This window comes from Fistularia commersonii, chromosome 27 (genome assembly GCF_037954325.1).
Source record: "Fistularia commersonii isolate RoL2024-O1a breed Wild chromosome 27, RoL_Fcom_v1.0, whole genome shotgun sequence".
Lineage (NCBI taxonomy): Eukaryota > Metazoa > Chordata > Actinopteri > Syngnathiformes > Fistulariidae > Fistularia > Fistularia commersonii.
The window spans coordinates 1,069,156-1,084,680 of record NC_141310.1 but is presented as its reverse complement, the minus strand read 5'-3'; the positions used below and the strand labels follow the sequence as shown (position 1 = coordinate 1,084,680).

At 41.5% G+C, this 15,525-nt stretch overlaps 1 protein-coding gene across 4 annotated transcripts in view; it reads left to right on the top strand.

Annotated features, from left to right (window-relative positions):
• apba2b (amyloid beta (A4) precursor protein-binding, family A, member 2b) overlaps positions 1 to 15,525 on the top strand; it is a 53,774-nt gene that overhangs the window by 18,159 nt on the left and 20,090 nt on the right. For 3 of the 4 annotated variants that reach the window (XM_086174735.1, XM_086174732.1, XM_086174733.1), the window contains exons 2-3: positions 12,317 to 12,807; positions 13,590 to 14,677. In XM_086174735.1, coding sequence (XP_086030861.1) covers positions 12,357 to 12,807; positions 13,590 to 14,677 — 1,539 coding nt within the window. In that variant the 5' untranslated portion in view covers positions 12,317 to 12,356. The remainder of the gene's footprint in view (positions 1 to 12,316; positions 12,808 to 13,589; positions 14,678 to 15,525) is intronic. The other variant, XM_086174736.1, reaches the window with a different exon arrangement.

Genomic DNA, 15,525 nt, shown 5'->3' with positions numbered 1-15,525 from the left:
AGTCCTCATCAAGTAAATGCAATTAAGCTATATTAAGCTAATTAAGCTAAGTTACACATATTATGTTTACCCCTTCTTTTTCTTCTTCTCTTTTTGGCTTTTCCCTTCAGGGGTTGCCACAGCGAATCAGCTTTCTCCATCTAACCCTATTCTCTGTATCCTCCTCTCTCACACCAACTACCTTCATATTGTCTCTCACTATGTCCATAAATCTTCTCTTTGGTCTTCTCTTTGGTCTTCCTCGAGAGCTCCTGCCTGGCTGCTGCAATACCAGCAACCGTCTACCAATATATTCACTATCCCTCCTCTGTACATGACCGAACCATCTCAATATGGCTTCCCTGACCTTCTCTCCAAAACATCTCACATGCACTGTACCTCTGATAAACTCATTCCTGATCCTATCCATTCTTGTCACTTCCAAAGAAAACCTTAGCATCTTCATCTCTGTGAACCTCTAGCTCTACCTCGTGTCTTTTCAACATTATAACTGTTTCTAGGCCATACAGCATCACTGGTCTCACCACTGTCTTGTACACCTTTCCTTTCATTCTGGCTGATAGCCTTCGATCGCATAGTACCACTGACACTTTTCTCCACCTACCTGAACTTGTTTGAACCCATTTATTTATCTCTTTTCCACATTCTCCGCTGCTGTGGACTGTTGACCACAAGTACTTGAAATATTCCAGCTTCTTTATCTCCACTCCCTGCAGCCTCACCGTTCCACCCGGGTTCCTCTCACTCACACGCATATACTCTGTCTTGCTGTGACTAACTTTCATTCCGCTCCTTTCCAGAGCATCTCTCCACCTCTAGATTTTCCTGCTTTCACGACAGATCTCAATGTCATCTGCAAATATCATGGTTCATAGAGATTGCTGTCTAACTTGCTGTCCACCTTGCTGTTACAACTACAGCACACCTCACCACTGTATCACAGCTAGCATACATGTCTTGCGCCAGTCTATCAGACTTCTCTGCTGCTCCAGACTTCTCCATACAGTATGTGTTCCTCTCTTGGTACCCTGTCATATGCTTTTTCTAGGTCTACAAAAACACAATCCAGCTCCCTCTGGCCTTCTCTGTACTTCTCTATTAGCATTCTCGACGCAAATGCTACATCTATAGTACTCGTTCTAGGCATGAAGCCATACTGCTGTTCACAAATGCTGACTTGTGCTCTCAAACTAGTTTCCAGTACTCTTTCCTCTATCTTCATTGTATGGCTCATTAACTTTATCCCTCTTTAGTTGCAGCAATTCTGCACATACCCCTTATTCCTAAAAATGGGCACCATCACACTCCTTCTCCATTCCTCAGACATTTCTCACCCTCTGAGATCCTGTTGAATAATCTAGTCAGAAACTCTCCTAGACCCTTCCACACCTCCACAGGTATATCATCAGAACCAGCTGCCTTTCCACTCTTCATCCTCTGCAGTGCCTTCCTCACTTCACTTTTGGTAATCTCTGCTACTTTGTGGTCTACAATAGTCACCCTTTCTACCCTTGCCTCTCTTCCGTTTTCCTCATTCATCAGCTCTTCAAAGCACTCTTTCCATCTTCCCATCACTCTTCTAGCATCTGTCAATACATTTCCCTCTCGATCCTTAATCACCTTAATACCTTCTGTACATCCTTTCCATTTCTCTTTCTCTTTTTTGCCAACATGTATAGATCATTCTTTCCCTCTTTACTGTCACACCGAGCAGCATGTCATCGTACGCCCTATGTATAGCCTTTGCTATTTCTATCTTTACCTTATGTTGTATCTTCCTGTACTCCTGTCTGCTCTCTTCAGTCCCCTCAGTGTCCCCCTTCTTTGCTTACCGCTTTCTCTGTATAAACTCCTGCACCTCCTAATTCCACCAAGTCTCCTTATCTACCTTTCTTCCAGATGATAGTACTCTACTATCTGTCTCTGTGATAACATTAGCTGTAGTTGTACCTTGTTCCTATCCTGTATACCAAATCTGCAAATCTGCCCATCACTTCTTCATCCCCTCTATTGCCTTCACCAACATGCCCATTGAAGTCTGCACCAATTGCCACCCTCTCATCTATGGTTATATTCGGCATTACTTCATCTAACTCATTCCAGAACTTCTCCCTCTCCTTTAACTCACATCCCACCTGCAGGGCATAGCCACTAACAACACTGAACATCACACCTTCAATTTCTAGTTTCAGACTCATAAGTTTATCTGATATTCTTTTCACCTCCAGAACGTTCCTAACAAACTCTCCTTCAAGATACCTCCTACTCCATTTCTCTTCTTGTCAGTACCATAATAGTACAACTTAAAGCCTGCTCCTAAGCTTCTAGCCTTACTACCTTTCCACCTGGTCTCCTGGACACACAGTATATCCACCTTTCTTCTCTGCATCATGTTGATCGACTCTCTAGCTTCTCCTGAAAATGCCCTGATATTGAAAATCCCTACTCTCAGTCCCAGAGTCTTTCCTTTCCTCTTCTCTCTCTGCTTCCAAACACGCCTTCCTCCTCTCCTTCTCCAACCCACAGTAGCCCAATTTCCACTGGAACCCCGTAGGTCATTGGTATAGATGGCAGTCGTTGTCAACCAGGGCCTTGACCAATCCGGTATGTGATTATTAGGATTGATTTGCATGTTTGGTTTTGACAAGTTTTACGATGCCCTTCCTGACACCCTCTGCATTTATCCGGCTTTGGACCTGCTCAGGGATACACTGGCCTCCCCCCCAAGGCTGGCTCAGAGAGACACTGGCCTGTGCTGCCCTGAGGCTGCGTCACTGTATTTACCCCGTCAATGAGTAATATAGTAGACCAAATTTAAATGACTGAAAGCAAATTATTTTGACCCCCCTGATTTTAGGTGCAATACACCGATTTCAGTAAAAAGAAATATATCAAATGTATCAATAAATGCAATACATGTAGGAAATATGACATAAAGCTAAAAAAAAACATTTTCCATTTTTCCACTGGAGGCTGTGACAACACCACAGTAAATATCTTGAATATTCCTAAATAGCATTCACCCAAAAAATTTCAGTCAGAAATAGACTATTTCAATTTAAGTGACCCTGATATAAATGCTCAGCAGATGTGATACCTTTGTCAGCCTGTATTTCATACAAAGACTGTCATGATTCATGGACTGGAGTTGTATAGCCACTGCAAACACATCAGGTTTGTTCATTGTGATTGAACACATGTAATCTTCACATAGAAAGGGCCAACTTATAGTCAGACGCCATCCTGCATCACCATTGAAGCAAGACAGGGGTAACATTCTGGTTACTCAGACAGGGAACCTGCTTCATGTATGTGTTATCACCAAATAAAGGTCACCTCATTTTTTCCACATTACTATTTTCATCATTCATCAACTCTTCAAAGCACTCTCTCCATCTTCCCATCACATCTCAGTACTTTTCCATCTCTATCCTTAATCACTCTAACACCCTGTACATTATTTCCAACCCTATCTCTTGCCAGCCTGTATAAATCAGTGTTCCTCCTTATTGTCCAACCCATCAAACAAGTTATTGTATGCCCTTTTTTGGCCTTTGCCACATCTACCTTCATCTTAAGCTGCATCTCCTTGCACTTTATACCCTCTTCAGTCCCCTGAGTGTCCTGCTTTCTCTTTGATCTAGACTTAGACAGATACTGACTTTTATTGTTGTTCAGATTTCACATTTTACTCAATATACAACAGAACAGATTTGTTGCTCTGGCTCGGTGCAGTGATAACATAGCAACATTTTTGTTTTGTAAAGTAAAATAATACTGCAGGGAGACTTACAGAAATATACAGTATCTGAGAGTTAACAATATATATATATATATATATATATATATATATATATATATATATATATATATATATGTGTGTGTGTGTGTGTGTGTGTGCCAGTGCATGTGTATATATATATATAAATATCAGCAATATGCTTAATTGTATTTCACGTAGTGTATATTGTAAGGCAAGTTAATGTAATTATAAAGTATTTCCTACACCTGAGTATGAAAACAGAACCTGAGTGGGTGAGGGACAGTGGGGGAATTTCATTTTGAGTTTGTCAGGCTTATGGCTTGCTGTTGCTGAATCTAGCTATTCTGGTCTAAAGGCTATAGAGCCTCTTCCCAGAGGCCAACAGAGAGAACAGTCAGTGTTGGGGTAGGAAGAGTCTCTGTTGATGTAATGGCCCCTGCTCAGGCAGTGATTCTTCACTGCCTGAAGGCGGATAGGAGGAAGTGAGGTTCCTCGCAAACCTCTCCCTCTATATACACTCCTCCTTGTTCTACCACCAAGTTACTTCTTCGGCTGTCCTTCCGGATGACACCAAGTACTCTCCTTTCTGTCTTCCTGATCAAAGGAGCTGCTGTTGTCACACCATCTGAAAGCACCTCCTGACCACCAGGCCACCTGTCTTAACTTGCCCCTGAAATCTCATAAATCTCCCTTGTTGCCTTTTACCATTTTACAAGACTCACACATTCCACTACATTCCAGTTTCAATCTCACCTCAGAAATACTTTGAAAGTTACTGATCTCCTTCAAATGACGCTGCCTATGTAAGATGCAGTCCACTTGTGCGCTTCTACATCGAATCTTGCAAGTTACCCCATTTTCCTACCTCTTCTGGAAGTATTGACTGCAGCCATTCCCATTCCTTTTGAAAAGTCCATCACATTTTGTCCCTCTGTGTTCCTATTTTAGGATACCAAGCCTGCCCATCACTTGGCCATCAAATTGTTTATTGTCTAATGTCTATTTTGCCTTCCCTCTACTATCTCTACATACCGTCATGCCTTCCTCCTATCCTTCTTTTAACTCCCACATCCCAATTTCCACTGGTTTCCCTTTAAGTTATAAGCACTACTGGTGGTTTCTGTTGACACATGCACTGGCAGATCCAGTATGAAAATCACTGTCCCATATTTAGTCTGGCATAGATTTTATGTCAAATGCCCCTCCTGGCACAACCCTCTGAGACCAGCTTAAGCATAATAGTGGATTGTACCCCTTTAGGGCTACATTATCTCTTGCTACACATAAACTAATGATAATGTTGTAACAACCTTAATTTGTAATAATTTTTTGTTACAGTCATTAATACTCATACGTGGTGTGTCACCATTTGATCTCGTCGCTTAAAACATGTTGCATTGGAAAATGGATTGGTATATAGAGGTATATAGAGTTTTTGAACATTAGAAACCTCTATTGTATAACTCTCCTAAATGAAATGAGGATTTTCATTCTCATTGTGAGATGTTTGTTGATATTTTATGGTTTAAAGATGCATATGATCTCTATATCAGAAAATAGGTGCACTGTCTGGGTTTTTTTCCACCTAGCCTGATCATCTACTATATCTCATGTGAACTTATGATGTCCCTTAATTCAATGATGATGAAGAGACATCAGTGTTCCAGATGTCCACGCTCATACTGAATCATCTGCTGTTCTCTGACTGCTTCTTGCACTCCACCCACTGCATTTAGACACACAAGCATCCACACTTTTAAAAATCTATCTGCCCAACAAGGGAACTGTTTCTGTGATTTCTCATTATCAGTATTTTGTGCCTGACAAGAAGTTGTCAGTGGAACAAACCTTGCTCTAGCAGTCCCCAGCTGCTGCTCAAAGTAAACATAAGACATTCTGTGGATGGATTGTCTGGTGTGCTGCTGCTGGAATGACAGATGTTCGTACGAATCAAACCTATTAAGTAATGAAAACAACAGCTTGAAGAAGAATTGTCTTAATCTGCTTTTTAGTTATGGAGTTTGGATGAAAATAATGTTTCACAGAGGTGGGACACTTGATTTCTGTTTTTGCCATACATTGATTCATTCACAGGGCTATAGCTCTAAGCAGAATATCCCAAAAAAGGGAGATTTAATTCTTATTAATTCACATGTCACCAAAAGCACTGCATAATCCCACCCACTAAAGAGCAATGACCATTGGAATATACATATATACATATAGATATATGTATATATGCCATCTCCATAAATGTTAATTAGCCAAAAAAATATCTGAAATAAAGCTTAATAACATGCTGATTTGGCAAATGTGGGCTGATTTTCATAAATCATGCAGAAATACAGCCAAGCTTTGTTGTTGGATCTAAAATTACTCTGTTATAGATATTTCAGCTTCACATATATGCTTGCCAATATCTTCTTCTATCTTTACTGAGAACAGTGGACTCTGACTGACACCAAACTGCTCAAATCAGGTCAGAAAATAAGACAGTTTCTGTGTATGTTATCACCAACTTTATTCAATACAATAAGTTACTGTTATGGAAGTCTACTTTAGCAGACAATGGTCTTCTGAAGTGTTCTTGAATCCAGATTACTCCAGCTTTTCGATCTTTTGATGATATTATGGATTCTAGATGATGACATTACTTAATTCTTTGCAATTGCACATTGAGAAATGTTGTTCTGAAGAGTTTGCTTTTTATTTTTATATTAACCTCCAACCCACATGAGGATTGTAACCCAAGATATTGGAGAGCCCACCCCCAAGTCCACATGTTCTGTTTCCTCATCGGAAAGCATATCAATAGAATTGTGGAGGCCTCTTAAATATTACTTCGAGAGAACAGCAACATCCTGAGTTGAGGTCAGCAGTGCCTCATCCCTACCATACCGTGAAGATTGTGCACTGCTGCCCGATCCTGAGCTGTTGGATGACAGATGGGGATCTCTTCAAAGCCACTTGGAAGTCAGCTGCAAGTTGGATGACAAAGTTGATCAGTGAGATGCGGCCAAGGGGGTCCTGATGCCAAGTGCCTTTATTGGCACCCTAATACCTGGACATGGTATTAATTATTATCAAGGACAGTTCAGAATTCCAAAGCACCACTATAGGTTTATGTCACTGCTTTTCCTCTCAGTCACAGCCCTCCAGGTCTCACGGTCATTGCCCATCTGAGGACAGAAGTCCACCAGCAGAATGAGGGCGTCCTTGGCAGTGAGCTCTCTAGCGCCCCATTTCAGGGACTCCAGAAAACATGGGTACTTTAAGCGGTTGTTCAGCACATAAAGACAAAGAACAGTCAGAACCCTTCCCCCTCACCCAAAGGCGGAGGGAGGCTATCCTCTCATCCAGTAGGTTAAACCCCAACATACTTGCACTGATCAAGGGGGGGCAATAGGTATGCTCATGCTTACTCCATACTTTTCACCAGGGACAATTGTAGAGTGGAAGAGCATCCAATTCCACCCAGCGAAACTGGTTCTAGAGCCCAAACTTTGGGTCATGGCAGGCCAAACAATATTTAGCCAGATCCTCATGCACAAGCTCAGGTTCCTTCCTTACCAGAGAGGTGGGCCCATCAGCTTTATACCTCTGTAGTTGCTGCAACTCTGAGCCTCACCTTTTGTTGTTGCGAGAACTTGCACACTTTTCCTCCATTTCTCAGGCATCCTCATAGTGTTAAACAATCGAGTCAAAGACTTTATTGCCGCCTCGCAGGAGCAACTGCCTTTCCATTACTTAATTCTCTTCAAAAATGCTCTGACTTAATCTCTATTGATCCTGTGGACTTTCTTGTTCACTGATCTAACCTCTTTCACCTTTCATTCAGAAGTTCTTCAAAGTACCCTTTCCATTTTGCCCTTACACTGAAGAGTTAGTTATGCTCAAGTCCCATAGAGCCAGCTTCTCCAGCCAAGGATCAGAGTGCCAAGGTTTGCGCCTACATCCATCACCCAGCTCACACTGTACCTAGTCCCCGATCACAGATTTTCCCAACCTTTATTGAGCCATTGCACATATTTGACATTAGAAAATTCACATTGCATACCACCAAATACATATGTTAAAAAATGTTTTTAATGAAATACAATGAAACTGTAGTTTCAATTTACTTGCTCAGCATGAAATCTAATATATCCAATATCCGTAGATTTGTCGAGTTGCAATGCAAATTTTCCACTGATGTGCAGGGCGCCAGGGCCGAGCATTTCTGCTATGATGATTTTGCTGGCAGTTAGTATTAATGTCTCCGCCACGTTGTGTGTTATTGATGAGTTCAGAAACTTTGTAGCCAGCTTTCCGAGCTGGAGGTGTCGTTTAAGTTTGCTTGGAACCATGGCACTGCTGGACAGCTTCTTCCCGCACACAAGGCATGAGAGTGTCAGCTCGGTTGGTTCCCCAGTAAAAGTGAATCCAAACACAATATAACTTTAATTGTATTGTTTAGAGTTCAGCATTTTACTTTCTTCTGACCACTACTCATACTCGGGTCTTTGTCTGGGTCAGAATGTTCTTCAGGACCAGAGGGCCCTGATTGAGTACTTTTTCATTTCAAAGATTTGTTCATTGCAAATGGTACAGTGGTTCAATGGTTAGCACATCAGCCTCACACCGCGAAGGACGCTGGTTCAATTCTGACAAGGAGACTTGGAATTTGTCTGTGAAGGTTTTCCTTCGGGTTCTTCAGTTTCCTTCCACAGTCCAAAAACATGCAAGTAAATTGGGTAATGGTTGTGAAAGGTTGTTTGTCTATATGTGTACCCTGTGATTGACTAGTGACCAGTCCAGGGTGTACCCTGCCTCTCACCCAATGACAGCTGGAATAGGCTCCAGCATCCCCCGTGACCCTGAGTGCAGGATAAGCGGGTGGATGGATATTTATCCATTGCGTATCACTCCAAGCACCAATAATGACTCTTCTCTTTGAGCAGTAGCATACTGAATACACAGGTTCATTCACTACCTGTTGCCATCAATGGAAGAGGCTTATTTAATTTTTCTGCCTTGTCACTTGCCCACATAGATAGATGTAGACACATTATTTGCATTGAATAAATCATTTTTGGACCAATCAGGTGAAGGTGGGCATTTTTCCACTAATGTGTGGCGGCACAGAGGTTGAGAAACACTGCCAAGCCCATGGGTTCAGTTCTAGCCTGTGCACGCTCACCATCAACTCTAACCCCCAGGCCTGGATTCAGAGGGGGGGACTGTAAACCGCTTCGAGGCCAGGGAAAATAGGATCCATGGTTGTTTTCCATCATTACAAGGCCATCTGAATTGCGCTCCGTCTGTTCCCTCACTTGGGATCTGTTTGCTTTCGATCACGCTACCAGGGGCATAAAGCTCCTGACAACTGAGCTCCTAGGGTCATCAGGACACGCAAACTCCTCCACCACAATTAGGTGACAGCTTGGGGAGGGGCAAATGCAGTCCCTCCAACTTTAAAATAGGGGATCCTATTTACCTTCAGGCCAAAGCTATTGCATTGACTTAATCTTGTATGTAGTCATTATTATTATCTACAGTGTCGTTTAATATAATGCCTCATAGTAATTTAACAGCGAATCACAGTATTGCAGCAGCTGTGTCTGGTCTGGTAGTGACATATAATGAACATAGCCTTCTTTCTGGTCCGAGCCATGTACTCCATTTATTTAAACTCCCTTGTTTTTATCTTCAAACCTCAATTCAGCAACATAAAAAGCCTTAAAGTTGCATGATGATGGTGCACCACGCAGTAGAAGTCTTTACAGCGTGTTGACAAACAAAGTGGAAATAGGAGAGGGATTGTCTTCATATTTTCCCATGAAGCAGTGGCGACTGTGTCGAGTGGTCACTGACCACTTGCTGACTTCAGCAGTTACCATCATAAAATACCTGCCCTCAATAAAAAAAATGGGGAAAATTATAATACAGTGAGAAATTCAACCTATAATTCTTCATACAAAGGATCTGAGATGAAAAATTACAAAGCATGTGGGGGAAAAAACAAGCAGCAGTCTTAATGTTTGAGAAACACGTAAGTTGCAAAATGGCTTTGAAGGGAAGTGACGAGTGAAATGATTGTCACTTTTATGCATTGCAAATTTGGCTAGCATTTTAGAAGGGTTTTATGAACTTAATTTTATCATTAGGGTTAATGGATGACATGATAAATGGGCAGAAACAAAAGACTGGAAAAATTAATTGTTTAACTTATACATTTAGTCATGTGGCTATCAGACTTTTTAATTCCTCTTCCCTCAGCCACAGGGAATCTTCAATCTTTGTAGTTACTGCTAACAGCTAAGACAATTTATATTTCATTATATTTCTTATTCTTCCTCCTTTCCACTATTGTCTATTACTGTTATGTTTTTACTTGAAACTCTGGCACAACAATTTCCTTCGGGATTTATAAAGTTGTTCTCATCTCATCTCATCTCATGTACAAATTAACATGGCATTCATGACATCTGTGGTATAAAAATATAATTGTAAAACATGGGAGAAATCACATTTTCCTTTCAGCTGTCCACCTCAGGGGTACCACAGTATACACTACATATAAACAAAATAGAAATTTAAGATTAAATAAATAAAAAATGGGTGCAAAACCATATTGATGTTGCACACGAATTGGAGAACATATGCAATGTGGAATAAACAAAGAGGAGGTCAAAGGGTATTGTTGCACAACAGATGCTGTTACCGATAGTTAACACCCCCCACCCTCAGCTTGGGGGAATTGGATGGGGCAGGGCAGGGTTTCAATGCTTAGATGCTGCGATTTAATATGAAGGGAGAGCAAGGGTGGAGTCAGGAAGGAGCATGCTGTGCAGCAGCTGGTGGGGGAAGGGAGAAGCAAAGGAAGATGGGAGGGAGGGGACACTGGCTGTTGTTACACAGGATTTAGTGCTATGGTAACCACTTCCCAGCTGTGAACCTCAGGTAAGAGATTCATATTTGATTCATTGGTTTTCCAGGTATTTACAACTTGAAATCATTTAGTCCTCTTGTAAGCAGTAGATGGACATATTGCCTTTGAAGCAAGTGCTTCATGTGCAGAGAATTTTTGAATGAATGAATTTTCATGACCATTCACTGTGTGATTAGTTATGAACATCATAATTTTTTTTTAAACATGACAGTTTTGAGCAAGAACTGGAGCCAAAGCATGTGCATTGAATGTAAGCTTTGTGAGCTGAGATGTTTTCTGTATAGATGAAAGAGTTTGTGCCAAGACATGTAGAGTTAATGAATAAATGTAATTATCACTGCTGGAAGATGTAACTGTGAAGAATAAAAATGGTGCGACAACAGTAAAAGAACCCTTATAGAGCAGTTGTTTACGGCAAGTTGATTACACAAGGGTGAGGGCAGTGGCACAAGAGATGACAGGGCCCACAAGGGTGTGCTGTAAGAAAAAAATCGTAGATAAATATATAAATATATAAAAAATAAAATAAAGGAATACTGAAATGTGAGTGTATATATTTATGTATGTGTGTTGGGGGGGGGTTGTTTTGTTTTGTTTTTTACTTTTTTTCCAGACAAAGTGAACTTCAGTATGTGGTTTAATGAAACTGATTGGTAGTAACAAGGAACAAAATCTTATATTGCTCATCTTCAAATCTGTTTATTGCTGTTTATGTTTATTTGCATGCTCCTGTTTATGTTTAATGTCTGTAAAGTGATATATATTGTCTAGTTTTGTTGTGTCTTCGTAAAAGAGAGTGTTTTGATACGACATGCTACCCCTTCACTTATGTTTGTCTATTTTAGATATGTAAAACTACAACATTCACCAAAGTATTTATACTGCACTGTTGCAGACTGAGGATGTTGAAGATTTTGCGAATTCCTAGAAAAGGAAGAAATACTGCATATTTGGAACAAAAAAATATTTTTCCTTTTGCTACCTGGAGTCTTGTATATAGTGAGTCTCTTCGTTCCCTCAGTTTTCCAGCAACCAAACTTTAAAAGGAACTTTAAAAAGATACAGTATATCATTGCACCTACCTAAATGTGGAGATGCCCTTGATTTTTGTATTGATTGTTTGCTTGACAGTGTCTGATTAGTTTTATTTGAAAGCAGTATGCAGAGAAATTCCTCCTTTTGTGCATATTGTTCTCTGTGCTCAGGTAGTGTGAGTCATTTAACTCTCAATTCAGAACCAAAGTGATACATAAAAATAAAAATTGTTTCCAGTTATGAGGATGAAGTAGCTCAGAGAGCAGCCATAGTACAATAACCTTTTGTCTGGCAACAAAAAAGCATTGCAATTGTATGCAAAGTGGAAAAAAGTAGTGAGGGTGACAAATAGTGGCCCTGTTTATATGCGTGCTTTCAGAACTGTGTTTGATAAAGCAGGCTGTATTTGAATGAAAAATGCAATACTTGTTTGTTGCTGTAATTATGGACTTTGGCATGTTATATTACTCATTTTTATAGTGAGTAATGATGCTCATACTTCTCTGGAATGAAAATCCTCTTTCATTCAATTCTTTTAATCTTGGCTAATTAGACTCTTCTTCTCTATGTGTTTCTTTTCCTCTTAGGAAACAAATTATAACAATGCATAGCCTCTAAACCTCCAAAATGGCTCACAGAAAGAGGCCAGGGACCAGTACTGTGCACAGTATGGCTTCACCAGTCCCTGCCTCCTGCAATACGCCTTATCTTACCGAGTCATGTGATGTAAAAGGCCTCCCGCAGCAACGCCCAGTCTGTAATCCCAAAGAGCAACTTGGTCCAAAATCAATTCCCAGTTCCTGTAAGATGCAATATTCTTCTCCCAAATTCCAAGACTTTGTTCACAACCAACAAGAAGTAGATTTGAAGACAGACGGTGAATTAAAGCAATACAGCAATGAAGAAGATGTAGAACCGAAAGACCAGCGTCCCACCACCCCCTCCACACCTGAACAGGACTGTGAGCAAGACCACACTGACCAAGCAGACTTCCATGGTGGAACTGACAGCTTGGATGATGACTCCAGCTCCGACTACATCAACAACACTTCTGAAGATGAGGAAGACTATGGTGATGGTATGTAAGACGTTTTTTGTATTTCCATCAGGACTAAAGGGCAGTAATCTTTATGTTAAAGTTCTTCCCTTTTTTAACCCTTTTTTAACTGGTATCTGAATAAAACAGAGTAGAAGACAGAAAAGTTAAAAGTGTTCATATATAAGGTACAAAAGTATTTTATATGAGACTAAATATACTTTAGATAAACAAGTAACATTTTTATTTTACCGTAGAATCCACTTAGTCTTTTACTGTGTTTGTGTATTATAGAATTAATGGATCATTTATGAGCACTGGAATCTTATATCATGGAGTTCATTTCCACATATGGTGGTGTTGTATACCCAGCAATAATCAGCTTTTCAGTTTTACAGGCTATTTACAAAACAGCTGTAAAACATCTATTGTTATTTATGGCATAAGAATAACCTACAGCACATTAAAATGGGAAGCATATAGACATACATTTCAAGATTAAAAATTTAAATTAGACAATATTCAAATATTTCTGAAATGCAGATGTTGGTAGCTAACTTTGGCTACGTAATATATCATCATACCTTATTATTATAAGCCAAATGCATCTCGGCATTCCCTAGTAATGAATTATTTGTGACCTCTTTTCCTTTTGGCTGTTCCCTTTAGAGGTACCCGCAGCAAATTATCTGCCTCCGTCTAACCTAATCCGATAAAACTGGAAGCTGACATTTAGTCAATTTTTTAGTGCCTTTTAAAGATAAATTTATTAGTGTTATTTTATATTCTTAATAATTGAAATTTGTGTTTATAAAACCCTGTAGGACTAGCAGAGGAAGATGAGGGTGTTACCTACTACATTCGCTACTGCCCAGAAGATGATAGTTACCTGGAAGGTATGGACTGCAGCAGCCATGAGGACTGTAACAACAGCCGCTGCCAAGATGACTGTGGTGGAGTCATGCAGCCATCTGATCCCCTCACAGATGAGTGCCAGGAGGCCGTAGAAGGGTGGACTGAAGAAGGGCAGGAGGACAGGGAAGGAGAGGTTGAAGGAGAGGTGAGAGAGGGCGAATGGGTGGAAGAAGAGGAGGAGGAGGAGGAGGAAGAAGAAGAAGAGGAGGACGAGGAGGAGGAAGGAGAAGGCGAAGCAAGGAAAGATTGGCGAGAAGGAGATGAGGAAGCTATCAAGGAGGGGAGAGAAGTGTGCCAAATCAGACAGGAACAATGGGCCGGGCAACAGAGGCAACGAGTGGAGGAATGGGCTGAAGGAGGAGGGGAGGTGCGCTGTGAGGTGGTCGAGCAAGATCCGGATGAACAGATATACAATGGACGACCGGAGCCCATCCTGGATCATCATCACATTCACCACCGCCATTCACCGTCCCTGCAAGAAGCCCTGCACACCAGCCGAGCTAACATAGAGGAGGAGGAAGAAGAGGAGGCAGAAAGTGAGGAGTACTGCCCTAATGACGACGAAGACGACGATGGTGATGATAGACACAACGGGGCCTACACAGGAGACTACTATGCTCCAGAAGATAATGGAAACTCAATGAGAGTTTCTCCATTTCAAAGTCATAAGGTGCTGGTGGTTGAGGGGGAGACAGGTGAGGAGGCAGAGGAGGACATCGACCAAATTGTTGCTGAGATCAAGATGAGTATGAGCATGGGGAGTTTAAGCAGTGGAACTGACCAAAGCCCTGAGGAGCTTGCACAAGATCCTTCAACAGGTGACTACACTCACACCAAGCCAGATGGAGCCTCCTACCCACCAGCTCACAATCACCATGACAGCAGACCGAAGTCCCTCAATCTGCCCTCAGTGCACCACAACAACCCTGACCTTCAGAGGGGCATCAAGGTGCTTTCACATTCCCCAGACGACAGGCTGAGATGGCCACAAGAACAGGTGAGATGCATGTAAAACTGTGGGTGTGTTAAAGCAACACAATCAGGGGAGAAAACGGTCACAAATAGGCCGATCAGTTCATCAGGTGACAGATGTGAGGAGTAAATGATGATTTTTCTCTCTTTCAATTAGGTGTTTGGGTAGGCCATTTTGACAGTGAGCCATAGATGAGGACCTTATGTGGATTCAAATTGCATGGCTTCTATCCACCCCACTGTAACTTGAAAAGAGCAGGGTAATATTGTTTTGTTTGGCAAAAAATACTCAACTTCAGAATAAAAAGCTCAGCTGTCTGCTGAGTATTATGTAATGTTATCTTATTTAGTGGCATCACAGATTAAATCACTGTCTTGTAAGAATATGGGATTCAATCTGATTCCACATGATGTTCTTCTTTGACTGGAATGAGCGTGTGAATCAACGATATCAGACAAGTGAATTGATGTCATGTTTAGGGAAGGTGTGCCTGACCCAAATGCAAGGACAGTCAGGAGGTAGGTTATCTTTGAAGGGTTTATTTGACAAGGAAGGTGAACGGAGAACTGTGCTGGGGTTGGTTGTTTCCTGAGGGTTGTCACGCGAGTCTCGCGAACTGGCGAGAAGAGGCGGCGGGAGTCACAGGAACCAGCGAGGAAGAGCAAGACAAGGAATACATGGGATAATGAAGTAGCGAGGGACAACCAACAATCTGGCACCAAAGGGCTGGCAGCAGGCTGCTCTTATCATTCGCTTGAAGAGGCACGAACAGCCGCAGGTGTGCCGGCACCGCCAGCTGGAATCATTCTCCTGCTCCATCAGGCTCACTGAGGAAGGGGGCTGCACCCGGAGACCTAGCCCCGGATCCCAAC